The sequence below is a fragment of the Pelodiscus sinensis genome, chromosome 14, assembly GCF_049634645.1.
Source record: "Pelodiscus sinensis isolate JC-2024 chromosome 14, ASM4963464v1, whole genome shotgun sequence".
NCBI classification, from domain to species: domain Eukaryota; kingdom Metazoa; phylum Chordata; order Testudines; family Trionychidae; genus Pelodiscus; species Pelodiscus sinensis.
Window position 1 is genome coordinate 3,431,752 of NC_134724.1, and position 21,891 is coordinate 3,453,642.

The 21,891-nt window shown below is 41.7% G+C and overlaps 1 protein-coding gene across 4 annotated transcripts in view; it reads right to left on the minus strand.

Moving 5' to 3' along the window:
* MAP2K5 (mitogen-activated protein kinase kinase 5) overlaps nt 1-21,891 on the minus strand; it is a 206,095-nt gene that overhangs the window by 175,090 nt on the left and 9,114 nt on the right. For 3 of the 4 annotated variants that reach the window (XM_075896856.1, XM_075896855.1, XM_075896854.1), the window contains exons 2-4: nt 19,353-19,401; nt 10,460-10,527; nt 350-419 (exon numbers count right to left, since the gene is read on the minus strand). In XM_075896856.1, the coding sequence (XP_075752971.1) occupies nt 350-419; nt 10,460-10,527; nt 19,353-19,401 (187 nt within the window). The remainder of the gene's footprint in view (nt 1-349; nt 420-10,459; nt 10,528-19,352; nt 19,402-21,891) is intronic. The other variant, XM_075896857.1, reaches the window with a different exon arrangement.

A 21,891-nucleotide genomic window follows, 5' to 3' on the forward strand; every position in this document is an offset into this window, starting at 1 on the left:
TTCAAAACAGTCTGACAGATCATATCCCCTGACAACCTCATGCGGATTAAAAACTTTAGAGGAGCAAGAGCATAAGCATCCAAAGCTTGAGTTATTCAACTGCTTTGGACTCAAACAAACCACATCAACAGTGAGTTTAAGTGTACATACATATATACTGTGCAAACCAAATCTCGTTAGTCTTTGATATGCAATAACTATAGTTTTTGCTAAAATCCTGATGATGCTGATTTACTCTAAATTAAGAGGTAAACTTCATGTTATGTGCCTGTTAACCTTCTGAAAACAGAATGGGTGATGAAACATCTTATTGATACATCATTGTTGGTTAGAATTTGTTAAGCATTACCTCTTGGGTATATCTGCAGAGGTTCTATTAACTGTCCATTTACTTGCTGCTCCATTACAGTGGTACAATACTGCAAAGAGATTACAGAAGAGACTATTCAATAACGTAGGAATAGTAGTAATTAAGCTATCGATTGTTGAATTCGCATTATTTTTTAGTGTTTAGAAATTGCTTGTTACACATATCAGCCTTCAAAATACAATTGTATAATCTACAAAACAACTATGAAGGAACATTAAACAAAGGATAGTGATAATCAGTAATATATTGACTCCAAGGGAGCGGTCAACTACCATGTACCATGACCATCATAGGTTCAGGCTTCTGACATTCACATTATTATGAAATGAAGAGAATATTAGCAGTACACAAATCGGGAATGGTCAAAAGAGATTAAAAATAGACAAAAAAGTAACACAATGAGATTCAACCTGGAAAGATTCCACTACATTTGTGGAAAAATAATTCAAGATAGATACAGTCAGTGGTGAGGAGAAACCTGTAAAGTAGTCATTCTGAAAAAGACTGATGGACAGAATTAAAAAATTAGCCATGAACGTCCAATATGATGAGGTGGAAACAGTAAATGAGGCTTTGGGCTACATATCCAAAGGTATCACTCCACACAAATCAGAGAGGTAATATGGTCCCCGTCTGTAGGGCTCTGGTACAATAGTACCTGCCACAGAATGTTTACAGCATTTAGCACTTCATTAGCAGAAAGACACTGTCAAATTAAAGTGAGTGCAGATCACAACCCCTGACTTTTTAAAGGCTGGCGGAAGTAGTGGAGAAAAACAATCAAAGATAACCAATATAATATATAGATATACATCTCACACACACACACACACACCCACCCACCCATGACAAGTGGATAGAACAGTCTATAAATATTTGAAGGGTGTGAACATGAAGGATGGAAAACAAAAAGCAAGGTATGAGAACAGTTACTGAGGAATGGGTAAAATGAGGAAAGGGCACATTTAGGCTGGAGATCTGGCAATATCTATTTGCCTTTAGAAAAAAATATCCCAAGAAGTGTTGAAAGCTCCATTATATGGGGCTCTGAAAAACAAAAATAGGCAGAACGTGTACTTTCCAAAACAATCCTGCTATGGTGAGGAGATGGGCCTCATTGGTTTTTGCCCTGTCTAAAGTGCATCTCTGCATGGGAAGCACTGAGAATTCAAAGCACAGCACAAAGCATATTCCAACTGTTACTTAATTATCTTAAAAATAAAAATGTCAGTCAGATCTTCAGCCAACAGCTCTATTGATTTCGGGGCTCATTTTCACCACCTTAGGCTCTGGTCTAAAGATTTTAGAATGATAGTGTTCTTAGATAAATATTATATGATGCTGTTACCTATGCTGATGCTCCTTAACCTAAACAGAGAATACTGTATATCTGTATGGCATCAAATACGAATGTTCTAATCATGACAACATACAATCAACTTTTTTGATGCCTACATAATGCAAATTAATATAAGGTTTGATTTATTAATTCTTTTGTAAACAGTTCTTTCCTCTTGTTATGGAATGCCATCAAATTAAGCACACAAAGGGAGAAACTATACAAATATAGTAAGCATAGACTGTAAGACTGGTCATTAAAATTGCTTTAGTGTCCACTACTGCTTTTGCTGCATAAAAGCATACATGCATTCACAAAACTGAATTCTGGAAGCTTCAAGTCTTCTAGCTTCCCCCTGAGGCACAGAGTTCTTTACAACTGATTACAAACTTAGAGCTGTTCTCAATAAGCTCTGTGAGAACACAAATGCCTGAATGCACAGATCCACTTGAAGGACTGGGACACTATTTCAATGTTTCTTTACGATTCTAACCTGCTAAGAAAGAGAAGGTGTTTGCTATCTCCACATTTCTCACATGTGAGAACAGACAGGAAGAACAGTCCCCCATAAAGCGTTAGGAGGAGAAAAAACTACGGGTGTGTGGGATTCTTTTTAGCTCCATCAATGTTTGATATAAAAGCATGTTTGAAGGGCAACCAGGGTCATGATTACTGCACACTTTTCTTAAATAATCCTGCTACATATGATCTTGTTGTACTTATACAGAGTGAAGTTATTAATCACAAAAATATACTGTTAAAATGATCAATTGATTTTTGCAGGAAGAAAGGGAACTATCCCTGAAGACTTGTTTTATATCATGAGGTAGTGAACAACAAGTTGAGCTCTTTGCCCCAAACAAGCGAGGGGGTGGGAGTGGGGAAGCAGCTAGTGTCTAATAATTATAGGGCTATAAAAGAAAGCCATGGTTTCTAGCAGACCAAAGCTGTAAAAGAAAATATGCTTCCTTAATGTTAGTAATATGCCAGGACCTCAAGACATATACATACAGTATAGGCAAATACTACATACTCTCTAGAATAATAAACTAGAGCAAATGTTCAAGAGACTACGTTTCTTCAGAAAAAAATAGCAATGTGGCCCTCTCCATTACTCAGTGATGACAAGTAAATGAAATATCAATCATGTCAGCTGTCAACCTTTTGGGACAGCAATAACTGTTAACAAGTAGTCTGGAAAAATTCTCCGAAAAATGATTTGTCCTCCACATACGAGTATTTCAGTTTCCATGGAAAATTAAGATGCCAGTGGCTATTTGGAACATTGTTCAGGTATTTTTAAATGGAAAATTTGCCAGTTATTGATCCAGAGCATGTACCCCTTGCTTCCAGAAGGCTGCAAGCAACTTTCCAATCAGTGGCTGTCAAAAAAATTACTGCCTTTTTAAACTGATACAAGACAACAGTGGTAGTGCAGCTCCACTGCTATTTAATGTCTTTCTTTAATTAACTGCTATGTATAATAAGAAAATTATTTCAATTACCATCTTACAATATTTCCATAAATATAATACAAAATCTCTTTGTGTATTACAAAGCAAATTAATTACAGAGCTGATTGAAAACTGTGCTGATGCTCAAGTTCACAAACAAATAACCTCAAAGATAAAAGGGTTATAACAGATACAAAGCATGGTTTCCTACCACAAAACCTTGCATGCATGGAATGGACCTGTATTTTTATTTCATTATTTTATTTTAATTACAAAAATATTCACCTTTGCAAACCCTTTACTGTGTTGATGGCAAAATGTACCTTGTCAGCATTCTTGGAAAGACATTAGCAGCTTCCCAACCCTACAAACATTTGCTCCCAACCATAGCCCCTTACTATGAATGGCTTAGAATGCATGCTGTACCAGAGTCACTCTCTGCAGTCCATTGTCACAGCATGCAACTTACAGGAATTCTCACAATGTCAGTATTCTAAGATATCTAAATCAGCTGGCAATCACCCCAGGGAAAATGATGGTCAGCAGCCCCAATAACCATCATTTCTGGTTTTCAGGAATTTTTTATTTTGTTTGTTTGGAGAAAAAGCAAGATAGCCCTGCAAAAAGATTATCTCCATCTCGGTCAGGAAGGCAGATGGATGGCCACAAAAGTATAACAGTCTCATTTCCAGGAATAAGAATAAGTACTGTTAGTGTCTCAAATATTTTCTTCAAGATTATGGCTGATTCATTACTGCTCTTGGAGACTAAAAAGCACCAGGATGTTTCTATGAGCTACCAAAAAACAGACTGGTCAACTGTGAAACATCATGTGCGTCACTGAAACAGCAAACTGGTATACAACATCAGAGACAGAACAGGTTTTATGCTTGATGCTGTACTTTCTACTTGGTACATCTAATGAAGAGAGTCATTGCCCATGAAAACTTGTGCCCAAATAAATCTGTTAGTTTTTAAAGACTCCTTGTTTTTGTGCTAGAAAAAAAAATCCAAGTATCCTTATTGTATCATGTCAATAAAACCAGTGATTTCTGAAGGATTAATTAATACAGAGCCTATGTAAAAGTATCATTATTTTGCTCATCAAATAATAAAAAAAAGCTGTAGAGAGCACAGTTTTTATCCCTCTGTGTATATATTATAATTATTTTAACATCCGATTTGCAATAAGATGGCTTCTTCACAATGGAAAGGCAAGTGAGGGGAAGTTTTGTGGGAAAAAGGTTTAATTCATCATCTCCTTAGATGATCTGAACCTTACAAACAGGCAAATCAGCATCTGGAACCTGAAGTTCCTTTACACCCCTGACATAAGTCACTGACATTAAGAATACCAACTCATAGTGAAACTGGAGCACAGGGTAGTTAGCAGAACAAGGAAAGCTTAACAAGGAAGTTCCAAGACAATAATCTCCTCACACATCCAAAGATCATGCCTAGCAAAGAAAGCCTTCTGCATGTTACCAGAACGAACAACAGGGCAATGAATGCTTCTGTAGGAAGTCTGTAACCCACAGAGACAGGCACAAGAACAAGACTTATGCTGACAAGTCCAACATAGTATGTTCTCACTGTCTGATTCCTCAGGATTGTCATTAGAAATGACTGAAGTGATTTTCAAAAACTTATGATTGGATGATATTAAGGCATTTTGAACTCGAATAACACTCTGAGGGAACACAGTGCAGACGGCTGTATTCCAAGGTGTGACAAGTAAAAAACCCCTTTTTGTAGTGCTGAAACTACACTAACCAGCTGACTGCCTGGGACACTGGGAACTACATCCAGCCAGCTTCAATCCGATACTACTTGGAAACTCCAATGCCATTAAGCATTGGGAATCGAAGCCACAATGCAAGCGCAACACTACCCATTTGACAAATTTTTTTACATCTACTATATTAAAATATCTCTAGATAAATTAGGATGAACAATGCCTCTGCCACCCATTTATCACTCTGCATGCAACTCCTAATGCTGCATTATATTCTCATTGTCTGGCATTCGGCAAGAAACACAGATGAAGAAAAAACATCAGTGTTTTGATCAATGTTGAAAAACTAAAAAGATAGGGAGACAGTCTTTCTTGAAGCTTCTTGGACAATATTACAAATCAATAGAGGAAAGGGCCATTTTAAATCACAATGGCTATATCCAAAGAATGCTTGACATTGTCCCTCATTTAATTAGCAACGATCAGAATATGTAGCTTTGCAATACTTTCCCTTATAATAAAAAACATTCTATATTTTAATAAATGTATGGAGAGTTCATCACCAAAAAAGGCATAGGTCCACAGTTGTCCTAAATCTGTCAAAAAGGAACACTATGATGGAAGTCAGGAGAGATTCCAGAAGACTGGAAAAGGACAAATCTAGTGCCCATCTATAAAAAGGGAAATAAGAATAACCCAGGAAACTACAGACCAGTCCGTTTAATTTCTGTGCCAGGGAAGATAATGGAGCAAGTAATTAAGGAATCCATCTGCAAACATGTGGAAGATAATAAGGTGATAGGTAACAGCCAGCATGGATTTGTAAAGAACAAATCATGTCAAACCAATTTGAGAGATTTCTTTGACAGGATATCAAGCCTTGTGGATAAGGGAGAAGCGGTGGAGGCGGTATACCTAGACTTTAGTAAGGCATTTAACATGGTCTGGCATGACCTTCTTATCAATAAACTAGGGAAATGCAACCCAGATGGGGCTACTATAAGGTGGGTGCATAACTGGCTGGATAACCGTTCTCAGAGAGTAGTTATTAACGGTTCACAATCCTGCTGGAAGGGCATAACAAGTGGGGCTCCACAGGGGTCTGTTTTGGGACCGGTTCTGTTCAATAACTTCATCAATGATTTAGATGACGGCATAAAGAGTATGATTATTAATTTTGCAGATGATACCAAGATGGCAGGGGTTGCAAGTGCTTTGGAGGATAGAGTCAAAATTCAAAATGACCTAGGCAAATTAAAGAAACGGTCTGAGGTAAACAGGATGAAGTTTAATACGGACAAATGCAAGTACTCCACTTAGAAAGGAGCAATCCATTCCACACATAAAGAATGGGAAGTGACTGTCTAAGAAGGAGCACTGCAGAAAGGGATCTAGGAGTCATAGTGGACCACAAGTTAAACATGAGTCAACAGTGTAACACTGTTGCAAAAAAAGCAAATGTGATTCTGGGATGCATTAACAGGACTGTTGTGAGCAAGACACGAGAAGTCATTCTTCCGCTCTACTCTGTGCTGATTAGGCCTCAATTAGAGTACTGTGTCCAGTTCTGGGCACCACATTTCAAGAAAGGTGGAGAAATTGGAGAAGGTCCAGAGAAGAGCAACAAAAATTATTAAAAGTCTAGGAAACATGAGCTATGAGGGAAGACTGAAAGAATTGGGCTTGTTTAGTTTAGAATAGAGAAGACTGAGAGGAGACATCAAAGCGGTTTTCAAGTATCTAAAAGGGTGTTAATAAGGAGGAGGTAAAAAAATTGTTTTCCTTGGCCTCTGAGGATTGGACAAGAAGCAATGGGCTTAAATTGCAGCAAGGGAGGTTTAGGTTGGACATTAGGAAAAACTTCCTGTCAGGGTGGCTAAACACTGGAATAATGCAGGAGGTTCTGGAATCTCCATCTCTGGAGATATTTAAGAGCAGGTTAGACAGACACCTGTTGAGGATGGTCTAGACAGTGCTTGGTCCTGCTGTGAGGGCCGGGGACTGGACTTGGTGAACTCTCCATGTTCCTTCCAGTTCTAGAATTCTATGATTCTATGAAATGAGAGATGAAGAAGAGGGACTCCAAGTCATTTTAGCCATGAGTACAACCATACTGAGCTGTTTTATGAAAGATAAAAAGTGAAATTATTCGAGTATTCACTCTGTTTATGACACAGAAGGCACTTCTTCCCCCAAAAAGGAGAACATCACCATCTGCTAATGACAAGTGACAAGACTGAGGATATAATTTCTTACACTCCAATCTGGTCTTAGAAGGAGCAGGAAAGAAAGCAGGGCTGCAAGATGACCTCTCTGAGGTTCACAATGAAAAAAACAACTACCGCTAATGACGAGAACTTTAGGTATTAATTCAGATGGAATATATGTGCCAGAAGTGTTAATACAACCCAGTCAGCGTCCAATATTAAACAAGGTTCAAGGGAGTGGTATACAGAGACACCTCAGCCTGCTTAATACCATGTCAAATGCATTATTAAACAACTTTTAAAGCTTTTATTCATGATAAAGAAAAGAAGGAAAAACAGTTAAAACATTTGAAACGCAAAGTATTAAATAGGGGTTCCATTCATTTTAACATCAACCTCTGTTCTCTTTCCCTTTAGTTGGAGAGAGTTTTTAAAAGGAAAAAAGTCTTTGTTTGAGTTTCTCAGTTCCAAAGTTGGTAATAACTGTCCTTGTGGGGAAAAGAGAAGATGTTAGCTGAGATGAGCATTTTTATAGGTCATTATAGCATCTCATGACCCTTAAGAAACTGTGGTTGATTAACCCATAAGCAAAAGCTTATGGGTTAATGCTACAGACTTCCCCTCTCCCCCTTGCCAGTAAATTTTTTAGCAGGCTGACCAGCAGCGCAGCTCAGTTCTGGCTTGCAACCAGTCCGGGACCTACCACCACTGCAGCTCTACATTTAAAAGTGTATTAAATGCAGGCAGCCCAGCTCAGTTCCGGCTCATGCCGGGTCCGGGAGTTCAGACCCCTCTAGACAGAGTCTGCTGCCACCCCTCTTTATCAGAGGCAGCAGTAAAGGGCGACAGGCAGCCGGTCCACGATGGGAGCTGGTTTTTAAACTGGCTGCCCTTGTGGACCAGCTTCCGACTGGCACCATGCGCTGCTTCCTCTGATACAAAGGCAGCTGTGCAGAATGGCAGGGGCTCCTCGGGAGTGGGGTTGGAGCATACTAGCTGCCAGCCCCGCCACCAGGGACTATAGAATAGTCAACTAACTGATAAGAATTCATGAGGTTACTTGAATATTCAATTAACTGATATTTAACGTGACTAGTGCAGACCCTGTTTTAATGGGGTCACCAGGGCTGGCATTAGACTTGCTGGGGCCCAGGATCGAAGCTGAAACCTGAGCCCTATCACCCAGGGCTGAAGACCAAAGGGGATTCAGTAACAAAACATAATAAATATAACAAAGGCCAGACTGGGTCAGACCAATGGTCCATCTAGCCAGCATCCTGTCAGCCGACATTGGCCAAAACCAGATGCTCCAGAGGGAGGGAACACAACTGGTAATCCTCATGTGATCCCTCCCCTGTCACCCACCTCCAGAGAAACAGAGGCTGGGGACACCATTCCTACCCAGCCTGGCTAATAGCCATTGATGGACCCAACCTCCATGAATCTATCTAGCCCCTTTTTGAACCCTGTAATTCCTAGCCTTTACCACATCCTCTGGCAAGGAGTTCCAGAGGTTGACTGTGCACTGAGTGAAGAAAAACGTCCTTTTGTTTGTTTTAAACTTGCTGCCTATTAATTTCAAACCAGCTGGAGTTCTTTGAGCAGGTCAACAAATGTGGACAAAGGAGATCCAGTGGATACAGTGTACTTAGATTTCCAGACAGCCTCTCACCAAAGGCTCTTAAGCAAAGTAAACTGTCATGGGACAAGAAGAAAGATCCTCTCATGGACTGATAACTGGTTAAGAGATAAGGAAAGAAAGGTAGGAATTTTAATGCTGATTAATGCAAAGTAATGTACATTGAAAAACAAAATCTCAACTATATGTATAAAAAGATGGGGACTAGCTGTTACCATTTGAGAGCGCGATCTTGGAATCACTGTGGATAATTCTCTGAAAATATCCGTTCAATGTGCAACAGTAGTCAAAAAAGCAAACAATGTCAGGAATCATTAAGACAGAGAATATCTTATTGCCTCGATTTAAATCCATGTTATGCCCACATCTTGAATACTGTGTACAGATGTTGTCATTGTATCTCAAAAGAGATATCTTAGCATTGGAAAAAGTTCCAAAAGGCAACAAAAATTATTAGGGGTATGGAACAGCTACCATATGAGGAGTGATTAATAAGACTGGGACTTTTCATCTAGCAAAAGAGATGACTAAGAGGAATATGATAGAAGTCTATAAAATCATGACTCGTGGAGAAAGTAAACAAGGAAAAGTTATTTACTTGTTCCCATAACACAAGGACTAGGGGTCACGTCAAATGAAATTCACAGGTAGCAAGTTTAAAAGAAACAAAAGGAATATTTGTTCACACAATGCAGACAACTTGTGGAACGCCTTGCCAGAGGATGTTGTGAAAATCAGGACTTCAAGAGGGCTCAAAAAAAAAAGGTCCATCAATGACTATTATCTAGGATGGACAGGAATGGTGTCCCTAGCGTTTGCTGTCAGCAGTTGGGAACAGGCAACAGGGGGTGGATCACCTGATGATCACCTGTTCTGTTCATTCCCTCTGGGGCACCTGGCATTGGCCACTGTGGGCAGACAAAATACTGGGCTGGATGGACCTTTGGTCTGACCCAGTCTGGCCGCCCTTATGTCTTGTACTTGAATGGCTGTACAGTAGTTAATTTTGCAACAAAATTAAGAAATAAACAATAAACAAGTGGATGTTAGCACTTAAAAGAAAAGATCCAAAGAAGTATTAGTTATTTTCTGTTGATGCATTTCATTTGAAAGCAAGTGTTACATAGAAATTTTCACCTAAATTTACGTGAAAGATAAATGTAGCTAAAAATGAGTTAGAAATAATTGAGATTCTATAAGTTACTGTTTTTAGGGTTTTCTGTACATATAAGAAACAGAAATACATATTTAAATCTTCTGTGCACATTGAGCCTGCAGCTACAGTGTAACTCTTCTTTGAGGAGGGGTGAAATAGTCTCCAGATGAAAGAAGATTTTGAAAAAATTTTAGAGCCCAGGGGTTTATTTTTAATGAGCCGTTACTTTAAGTACTGCATAAAAAATACAAGAAATTGATAGTCCATTTAGCCTGCACTATACCTAATGCAAAAGTCATTAAGATACATTATTCTTAATGTTCATCATATGATCAGTAAGTGTACAACTCTTTTAAAAACTGTCAAGCATGCCCACCACTCCATGTGATTTTCAAAAAAACAAAACAAAAACAAAAAACCACCACCTCCACATTATACAGGAATATATTATGATCGTTGCAGTTTGTTTTTAACACTTTGACACAAGCAGATAATGAACAAAACCATGGGAAAACTGAAAAGCATGGACAACATTCCCCACTTGTTACAATATACCTACATAGGATAGCATAGCTTTCATTTCTTCATCACTTCTAACAGTAATCCGATCACCGTCCTCATCTTCATCTGATAAAAAAGTATGACATTCGTTAAGTGAAAAGTCATTTACAGATTTTAATAAATCAATTATACTTGTTACTGTACCTGACCAAAGGAACTTCTATAAATGAATGAAAATTAACAGAACATGCAAGCCAAGTATACAAGAAACCCAGAATCTTGAAATGACTGTTGATATCTTCATTGTCCAAGGCCTATACATATGATGTGGAAGAAACAGGTGACTAAATCAAGACCAAGCAGCTGAAGGACTTGAGAGCCAAGAGCACAAAATAAGAACAGAAGATCATTCTCTACCACACGTACCAGAGCAATCCCAAATGCACATAAACAGAAGCTATGATTACATTTTAAGAGAGAGGACAAGAACAAAGCACTCGGAACTTTGCTCTCACAATTTACGATGCTATCAGAATCTCCCTGTGGAATTCCAGTCTACACGCTGTATATTACTTGTTATGCAAATCCACTAAGTCATTCTGGTGACAGTGTAAACTCAAAGTGAAAATTGACTAGTTTCTTAATGAGTCTACATCTCCCAATATGGAATTAAGTTTATTTGGTTTTGTTGAAAGAAAAAAAACCATAATATCAAAAACTTGAACTGTTTTTTTACTACTACAGTACATCCTTATTCTAAAACCTTCTGTCCTTACGTGCAATTTTCTCCTCATGCTCATCTGCCCTCTGTCATGCTTCTTCCTCCTGATACCTGTCTATCAGGAAACTCAGGTTTCTACGGGTATGTCTACACTACAGAGTTTTTCCCGGAAAAATGGCGGTTTTCCCGAAAAAACTTCAATTACGTACACACTGCAATTACGTTCTTTTGAAAAAAAAATGGAAAGAACTGAGGGGTTTCCCCAACACTGGTAAACCTCTTTCTACGAGGAAGAAGCTTTTTTCCAAAAGAGCTCTTTCGGAAAAAGGTGTGTGTGAACAGGGAAGAGGGAGTTCTTTCAAAAGAAGAGGAAAGAAAAAAGCAGCACAGGTGCTTTGGTGGCCATTCCACCCATAGTAATCACAGCTTACACACGAGATAGCATCCATACTGAATGGACGCTCTGTCGAAAAAGCAGATTGCTTTTTCGATGCACTTTGGTAGCGTGGATACTCTTTCGGAATACGTTTTTTCGGAATATCTCTAGACATAGCCTACCATGCCTAACCTAGGGTTGCCAGGTGTCGGGTATTCTACCGGACAGTCCGGTATTTGCGCTCTTTGTCCAGTAAAAAAACCCAGAGAATACTGGACACGTGCAATGTCCGGTATTCTCTGATTTTTCTGGCTGCGCACAGGATGGAAACCTGGCGTGGGCAGGGGAAACGGCTGGAAGGTGGGACCACGATTAGCGCTAGGAGCCTGTGACTGCGCAGAAGCCTGGCAGGGGGAGTGGCTGGGACTCCCCCGCCCCCACCAGACTGCTGTGCAATCACCTGTCAGAAGGGGTGCGATGAGTGGCAGTACTTATTATCCTGCACGCTTTTTTTTTTTTTGGCGCTTGACCAAAATACCCCGTGTCCAGTATTTTTTGGGGAACCATCTGGCAACCCTACTAACAACAGTAGTGTGGCCTTAAAAACCAACAACAACAACTATACCAGCGAATGATCGTTAATAACACACAACAATTAGAGTGCCAAACTTAATTTGCATACATGTTCATCTAGGAGGATTTATGCACAATGCAACTGTGGGAGTAAAGAGCGTGCGGTTCCCAAATAGTACAATGCAATAAGAGCTAAGGTGCAGATGTCCATACACACAGCACTGAATACCTTGTGACATAAGGGAAGATGCTGCTATGTATTGGAGGCAGAGGAAAGAACAAGAAGATTCAGAAAGGCTTATGTAGAGTAAGGAATTTTAAAATATATGTATTTTAAATCTATCATTGGAATAAATTTTCCAAAGGCATAAGCAGGATTCTGATCTCCATTCACTGTGCAGTACTCAGACACCGTTGTGATGGGAGATGAACACGTCACCAAATAAACAGATCAGAACCCCCTCTCAATCTGTAGCAAAATATAATTTTTACTGACTTACTTTTTCATTGGATTGATTTCCCATTTTTGCCTGTCACAATTTAGCATTCTTCTTTCTGAAGTTTGTACAAGTAGGACACAATATTCCTTCATTTATGTTTCCCCAGATTTGGAAACTAGATTTTCCTTTTATTATGCCTACAGTATGACTCAGGGGTGTGATTCCCCTGTTCATATTTATTTCAGCCAGTACAGGCTTAATTCGCAATATAAATAGTACAGCAATATAAATAGTACATCCCTTAGCTCTGCTGAGTACATACAAATCCACCTGATAACTGGGCAACACCAGGTAAGTCTTCTAATGCATGTATATTTGTAAGCTGTGGGTGAATCAAAGACATGTGCATTTGGGCTGGGATTGTCAAAGAGACCTAGGCACTCAAATCTCATTGAAAGCTAATGGGTGATAGCACCTCACTTAGCCCCTTAAAAAAAAAAATCACAGCCTTTGCCCAGAACCTCACACAGAACATGTGACTATTTCCCTGGATTCAAATTAACCTCTACTCATAATTACACACATTAGTGCAGCAACAGGTGTAAATTAGTTGGGCAAAGGAATGTGTTCATTCCTTTTTGAAAATCTATAGCAGAAAACGCCATAGCAATAACAAAAAAGAGTAAAAAGCTCAGAGGGGAAGGAATAACGGTGTAGAAGTGTGTAACTGAAAATACTTGGAGAGCTAAAGTTTATAAATTGACCAGAGTAGAATCACAAGACGCTGGAAAGGGCTTGGAGCGGAGAAGCGGATGGCACAGTTACTTTCTGCAATAGTCTTGAGGTCACTTGAGGTGCATCTACATGGCATCCATAGCTCAAAATAAGCTATGCAATTTTGCGTAGCTTATTTCACAATTTGGCGCTGTCTACACAGCATTTATTTCAAAATAAATCGCTATTCTGAAACGTCCCTTACTCCTCATGGAATGAGTTTTACAGGGGCGTCGGAATAGCGAGCCCATTATATTTCAAAATAATTGGTGCGCTCAAAAGACGCGGAAATAGCTATTTTAGGATACTAGTGGTATTTCAAAATAGCACTGCAGTGTAGATGTAGCCTTGGAAATTTAACTGGTAAATTGCCAAGTTACTAAAAATGCTTTCTAAAACTACCAACCTGTAGGACGTCAAGAACCATGAAAAGATTTGGAAGAGTTAATGACTTGAAACTGAAGGTTTCTTTACCTGAAAGCATACAAGAGACAGAAAAGGGAAGAAAGGTTTGTAAAACTACAATTTGGCTGAAAACAAAACTGTTCGAGCAAGAGAATTAGAAACACTGAAGAAAGCTATAGAGTACTGACCACAAGGAAAGTGCTGTAAATAGAGAGGGGATCAGAAGTAAAAAGAGAAGAGGAAAAAGCACATTTAAAAGAGAAAGACCAGAGTTGATAAACAAGTCAGACTCGAAGGGGAAAACCCCACTAAAGCTAGAAACACCCCAGTGTTACTGATGAATTCACACAGCCCACTGAAAAGTCTCCCAGGTGTTGCCATGTTAGTCTGTAACTTTAAAACAATGAGTAGTCCTGTAGCACCTTAGAGACTAACAAATTACATACAGCTATAGATATTAGGGATGTGAACGTCTCATCGATTACCCAATAAACAACTGCTCATCACCTAGTCGACACAGTAGTCAACCAGTCGCTCTTCCCCCTTTCCCCCGCCCCCGCTGCCTCTATCAGAAAGAGGTAGCAAGTGGGGGTGGGGAGGGGAGAAGTAGGGGGGTGTTTCAAAGAGGTAGTGCCGCGTGGAGCCCAGGGTCAGCTGGGGACTCCTCTGCTGACCCAAGGCTCCATGTAATGCTGCCACTTTGAAATGCCGCAAGGAGCTCAGAGCCAGCAGAGGACTCAAGTAATGTAGTCCCCCATGGGTCCCGTGCTCCCCACAGCATTTTCACCTCTGAAGCATAGCAACAGCGCCGGGGCTGTTGCTACATTCCAAAGGCAGAGGCCCCCTGATCGACGCCGCAAACTGCATCGACTATTCGGTTAGCCGATTAATCTAAAATAAACATCCCTAGCTTTGATTTTATATATATAAAAATCAATCTCATGAGTTTTCGTGGGTAAAACCCACTTCCGTTGTTTTTTAAAGCCCATAAGAAAAACACCTTCGGATCTCCAGGATCATAATGTATCAAAACAATTCAAATGATATGAAAACAGCTCCAGAGTATTGTACTCAGATCTGTGAAAACTCCTTTTGGTTGCATGAAGAGTACAGGAAAAATACAAAACACAATGATAAGCGACAGATGGTACTAAGAGATGACAAGTCTAAAACAATAAGGCTAATATGTTTAATCAGAATACATTTTTCTTGTTAAGTGCAGAGATTCTTTTGCTATCCTACCAAAAAATATAACTGGGTATAGCCCCAAAACTAGCTATTGACGATGCACTGATTCAAAGAGAAGAATTCCAACCTTGTCTACTTGCCTAGAGCACAACAATATGATTTTCCAGCACATTAGGGAAGCAAAAGTAGAACCAAAAAGCCTATGTACTGGCTGAATTTTGCTAATGTCACTTAAAATGGAGGAAAAAATCCTAGCAAGATACCAAATAGAGTGCAGCAGATGGTAAACAAATATTATGGAGCAATCTTCACAAAATCTGCAGTGTGTCACAAATACACAAAATGGCAGAGTTTGGATAAAAGGATCATAACCGGCCATATGTTGTTAGTCATTTTATTTGTAGCAACGTGGAATACAATGGTGAAATCCACATAAAGGTCCAATGGTAGAAGAAGCGAAGCCCTAGCTAGTAGCTGCAAGAGATGACACACTGTAGGGAACAATAACTAAACAAATAGTAGAGAAGACTATACTCGCTCGCTGTTATCTGTGACTTAGAAAGCAACCAAGCAGGTGAAAATGACATTTAGCCCAGTAAAACCTAGGCATTTCACATGGATAGAGGAACCAGGAAATCCAGCATCCACATACATATTTTAGATGCCAGTTAAATGGCAGGGGAAATAGTTTTGTGCAGATGTAAATGACAGACTAGAGACATGAACTGAAAGCACAGCAGCAGATGGTAGAAGGCACAATGAAGTAAGTATTTCCAGGGAAGTCCTACACGTGGTAACATTAATATGGGCTACTGCTCTGATTGCAGGGACTCTTACTGGGGTATGAAGTTCAACAAGGCTAATCCGTGATGTGGGAAATAGGTAACAAAAATCAAATCACAAAAGAAATGGAGCAGCATGGAGCAGGGGTGGGCAATAATTTTTGATGGGAGGCTACTCAAAAGAATTTGGTAAGTAGTCAAGGGCTGTACTCTTCAATGATATTTGTGAAAGAGGTGCGCGGTCTGTGGTGGAGATTGGGTGCCGAAGGGAGCTTGAGGTAAGGGACTGGTGTACAGGGGTGTGGGTGGGATGCAGTTTGTGGGAAGGAGGAGACTGTGACCTGGAGCAGGAGGCTGGGTTGCAGAAAAGGGTGCAGCGTCCAGGAGGGGGTATAGGTGCAGGAGAGGATTATGACAGTGGGGGAAAGGGTGCAGGGTCTGAGATGGGATTGTGACTTGGGGCAGGAGAGTGTGCAGGGATCTGGGTTATGATGGGGGGAGGGGATTGGGAAGGAGTAGGGGAGCAGGCGGGGGCAGACGGTAGGGGAGGGAGGGATTGGGGTGCCAGAGGCAGGCTTTGGCTGGGAAGCGCTTATCTGAGCAGTTCCTGGCCAGCAGCCCAGCAGGTTCCTCAGCCAGGGAACCCTGCCTTCCACGTGCCTTCACCGGCTGCGGGGATCCATGCGCAGCTCTGAATGCCGCGAGCCCAGAGGGGGAGGGATACTTCGGATGCTGCCTGTTCTGCAAAGAGGCAGTTCCCATTGGCCGGTGGTTGTGGTGGGCTGCAGGGGCAGTGCACGAAGCACCTCCTCCCTTCTGGGCCCGCAGCATTCAGAGAGCTGCTCTGAACAGCGTGCAGGGGCGGGGCAGGCAGGGAGTCAGGCTGAGACTCCCGGGGGCTAGTTCTGGCGGCTAGGTCTGGCCCTGGTCTGGAGCCTTGCTCAGGTCCCTATTAGGGATGTAAAATCCCATTTAATTGATTAACCAGTTAAACACAGCGGGAGGAGGGTGGGCTGGAACAACCTATGGCAAGCCCTGTGGGACTGAAGCGGCTGCAGCCCCCACAGGTTAACCAGAAACAGAAAGCCTCACCCTCACCTCAACCCCAGTCCCTAGAGCAGGTGACCACCCCGTGGCTCTTGAGCCACGTGCGGCTCTTTGCTCACAGAAACGCGGCTCTCAGGGTTACAGATCTCAGGTTTGCGGCTCTCAGGGTTGCGGCTCATTCGGAGCCGTGTGCCTGCTTTGCGCACGCGCCCCAGTGCCTGGAGGGAGGAGTGCGTGGCTGTGGCAGTGGCAGCTCTGGTGAGACCCAGGCATTGGGTTAGAATGGGAGGGACCTGGAGGTGCCTGGCTCTGGGGGAGGGACGTGTGGCTCTTTGCACTACTATCCACAGCTCTTTTGGCTCTTTGTGTCTAACTGGGTGGCCACCCCGCCCTAGAGCAAGTCCTAGCTTTTACAACAGGGCAGGATACATGTTCCAGGCTCTGGGGGAAATGACATTGACAAACACAGTTTTATCCGCGGGATTTTTTTTGTTTTTGTTTTGAAAAACATAGATTAATAAGCAAGGAAGAAACTCAACGACTCACAAAACTATGATTTCCTTTAATTTTCTATGCCCAGGTTTATCCCTCCAACACAACCCAACCACGTACTTTGCAGACTATCTTCTGTTATATAAACTGTCTCTCTTCCAGCATCACAGTATGCAGATTCACAAACCAGATGTAACACCCCATGGCTCTTTTTGTAACCCCATCTCTACCAGAGCAGACCTCTTGCAGAAAATTGGTGAAGCCTTTCCTTTAGCACAGAATGCTTGGCACCCATAAATATAGTATTAGATGGGAGCAGTGGGAAGCCAATCACTCTTATTACTGGTCTAATTGCCTAAGGCAGAGAAGTTGACTGCTCTGCACAGCTTATTCTTCTTGAGAACAATGCCAGACGATGCAAAAAGGAAAAAAGGAGGGCGCAGAATTACAAAAAGAAAGAAAGAAAATAAGCAAGTCAGCATCAGTCCCAAGTCAGCATCAATGGAGCAAATGAAAGTCTCCACCAGACTTCAATTTCAGCAGGATATTGGCTTAATTATAGAGCCCTGGGAACTTTTTATTTTTTGCAATTTTTCATTTTATTTTTGAGAATTTCTTATTACATTGTGTCCATGAAAAATGTTTTTACTTCTTACGACATTTATATTAATAAAATACCTCAAATGACCCTGTAAAAAAAAAGCCAGGTATAAATCCAGTTCATTGAGAATCACCCTTTTATTATGCATTTTTACATGGTATTAAAAGGTTTTAGGAATTAAAAGCAACTACAGAACAGAATCCCTAAAATAGTCCCCCTGCCCTCTTGAGCGCCCATGTCTCAGCCTCCTCATTAGGGCAAAGGCCCCCTCACTTAGCTTTCCTTATTTATTCCCTCACCCCTACTGAAACTAAGGCTCTTGGGTTAGGAGTGGCAGATCCTGTCCCCAGGAGGTGGGAGGTTCTGGGGGGGGATGTTGCAGAACAAGCTTGTCCTGCATTCATTCTGTAATGGCAATGCTAATCCTGCGGGGCTGAGCCTAGCTCTCTGATTCAGGTGTTGTCCCCTGGAGCACAGGATCATAGCACTGCTCAGGTTCGGCCTAGCCACTCCTTCATTCACATACTGAAGAAAAGAAAAAGGAGTAATATAGAAAAGTTGGCCGATATCTTTAAGTTGTAGAGGAAGGAAAGAAGGAAAACTAAGGAAAGAAGGAAAACTTGGCATCTCACGAGCATCCTTGCACTGGGAACAAATTGCTACCTCCTCCCATGGGCTGGGAAAATACAGACTCCAACCTTCCCATCTCAATAGAAACCGATTTAAAACCAAACCAAACCTTTTTCTGTCATTGGGGAGACACGTGGCCCTCGACACATGTGCCACAACTGTCAAACCTAACATTCTGACCACAGGATGTGATCTTCCTAGAGCCAAAGAAACAACTGATCTCAAGGTAGTAGCCCCACCACAATACCTGCACTGTATCTGACTGTCATGTAATCTTCACAGGTGGGAAAAGAGATCATATCTTCATACAAGAGAATAAGGATAAGATCCCAGCAATCATTATGCTTCTCCGGCCTCAGCAAGTGGCAGCAGATGATGTATGCAGAAAGCTCCTTTTCTAGTAGAGACCAAGGGTTCATACTCCATGTGGTCAGTTTCCATTGAATTAAAAAGGAAAGGCCCAGATCTAATTGAGATGCGGTTTCAATGCAGCAATGGCGACACTCCTGTGCGCCTGGGATTAATCTACTTTTTGTGGCATTTTTTTTCAAAGCTGCACTTTGCAGCTCTTTTGTTTTTTTAAACCTAGAATTAAATTTTCAAATTACAATCATAGATCTACAGGTACTTTATACTTTTCATTTAATTCAAGCTGTAAAATTGCAGTGAGGAGTAAGAGCATGATAAGGTCACGTTGGTAATTAAAGCTATATTGTAGAGATATGCTCAGTCAAAATGTAATTAAATAATAAAATATTACTTAGCTGAGCATCATCATTAAACTTGCATTAATGTATAAATATTTAACCATAACATACAATGAACATAAACATTATTTATTTAAAAATGACAACTACATAATGTGAGCAGAGGAGCCCAAGCTAGACACACTGCAGACAGAAGTTAAATAAGCTGTACTTACATTCAAATGCTGTTGTCGTTGCATCAGGCAAAACCTGTCCAATGACGTCCTAAATAATGATACGGGACAGAATAAGCCATATTTCTAACTAGAACCGCTCAAGACACTTTCAGAGTACATTAAACTTAACTGCTGCTCTTTTAAGGTGTGTCCACACAGTAGCGCATAGCTTGAAATAAACCACGCAATCTGATCTACACAAATTACGTAGTTTATTCCGAGATAGTGCCAAATTTCAAAATAGGCGGTCTAAACAGTGCTAATTTAGAAATAGAGCACTTTTCCGACAAGCTCCTTAATCCTTGCGCAGCAAGGTTTACGGGATTTCAGAACAAGGCTGCTATTTCGAATGTATTTCGAAATAACAGGCTTGCCGTTAAGATGTGCAGAACGCTATTTCGGGATAACGGACGTTATCTCGAAATAGTGCCGTTGTGTAGACTGTACCCTACAGAGAAGAGACTCTAAACCCCTCTTCCCCAAACTTTCAGCAAACAACTCAAAGCAGTTTCAAACCTGCTCCCCCTTCCTTCTCCCTTTGCCACCTAGAGGGCATAACGGTATTTAAATCACTTGATCATAACTTCAGAACAAATATTCCATTTTGCTTTTTCTTGCAATGTAAAGAGTTTATTTTGTCCCAAGAAAAATGTATGTGGAACTCTTCAAGGGAAGACATCTAAATGGAGGTTTATAAATCATACTCTGTTTGAGAAGGAACTCTATCTTTCTACCCTAGACCATCTTGGCTGCTGGGGTAGACCATCCAACTTGCTCAGCTTGTTTTATGTTCCTTCTTCCCCCATGAGTCGCTTTTGTGCCTATCTCTGCAGCCCACATGGATCTGAACAGGACTGCTGGAACAACTCTTATAATTGGGAAGGGAGGGGTACTGACAGCCATTGAACCAAACCGTAAATGCTTGTATATGATGAGACCCACTTCAAGCCAGGGGGTGCAGCAGCACCCCCAGCTCCAGGACCTATGGATCCGAATAGCAGCAGGGACAAAGATTAAAATCTCGTTGGCATCACTCTTCTACTGCACAGGAAAGCTTTGAATACTAGGGATGCAATAGAGATGCCTGCTGCAGATTCATACCCAAGGTGTGGATGACATTTGGAATATCCTCTCTGCAGCCATTACGAGCGATAAAGTTTTTAGTATTATTATTTTAATTGAAGTTTAAATCCTGCATAAATTCATGAGTGGATTCATAGTTGGGCTGAAATAATAAAATGCAACAGTTGTTCAGTAAGAAACTGGAAGGGACACGGAGAGCTCATCTAGTCCAGTCTCCTGGAGTCATGGCTGGAGTAATAGCTAGCCTAGCAGTCACTAACCGGTCAATCAGGATCGACTGGTTGCTCCTGGGGGCTCTCCCAGCTGATCACAATCTCTGGTGGTGCAGCAGGGCAGCCACTAAAGCAGGCTCCTGAGTGCCTGCCTACCCCAGCTTCTCGATGCCCCTGAAAGTGGCCAGTGTGTGTGGTGGAGGGGGAGGGGGGGGCTGCTCCTGCCTCATGTTCCACTCTTTCAGCATTGGATGGGAACAGGAGATAGATGTGAGGACGCAGTGTCCGCAGAGAGGAGCAGCACAAAGTCGTGTGACCCCCCCACCCTCCACCCAGAGCCACATTGGTTCCTGGCAGGAGCAGTGTGGGGACGGGAAAGAAAGGGAGCTTGCCTTAGCCTCACTGAGGGTATGTCTACACTTGCAGCCTATTTTGGAATAGGGCTACAAATGTAGGCATTCGGAATTGTAAATCAACTCTGAGATTTAAATATCCCGTGCTTGATTTGCATCTTCCCGGCCAGGCGCCTTTTTTGAAATTTACAAGCCCAAAATAACTGCCCACGTCTACATGTGGCAGTGAAACGGGTGTTTGAAATAAAGCCCTATTTCGAACTGTTAAACCTCATTGCAGAAGGAATAAGAGGTAGTTCGAACTACGGCTTTATTTCGAATGCCCGTTTCACTGCCGCATGCAGACGTGGGCAGTTATTCTGGGCTTGTAAATTTCAATAATGGCGCCCGGCCGGGAAGGTGCAAATCAAGCGCGGGATATTTAAATCCCGGGCTTGATTTGCAATTCCGAATGCCTACATTTGCAGCCCTATTCCGAAATAGGCTGCAAGTGTAAACAAACCCTGAGTTGCTAAACGGAAGCCTCCTGCAGTAAGTGTCACCCAAGGCCGCATCCCAGGCCCCTCTCAGAGCCAACACACCAAACCCCCTCCTGAATCCTGAGCCTCCTACCCCAGACCCACATCCCCTTTCAGAGTCAGTGCCCCATATCCCCATCTGCATCTCAAGCCCTCTCCCTGAGTTCCTTCCCAGAGCCAGCACCCCAAAATCCCTCCTGAATCCCAACCTTCTGCCCCAACCCAGAACCTTCTCCCAGAGCCAGCGCCCCATATGCACCCTAGCCCCCCTGTACTCCAAGCCCCACCTCTGAGCCCCCTCCCAGAGCTAGCACCTCAGACTCTCTTCTCCACCCCAACACTCTGCCCCAGCCCGGAATTCCCTCCTACACGT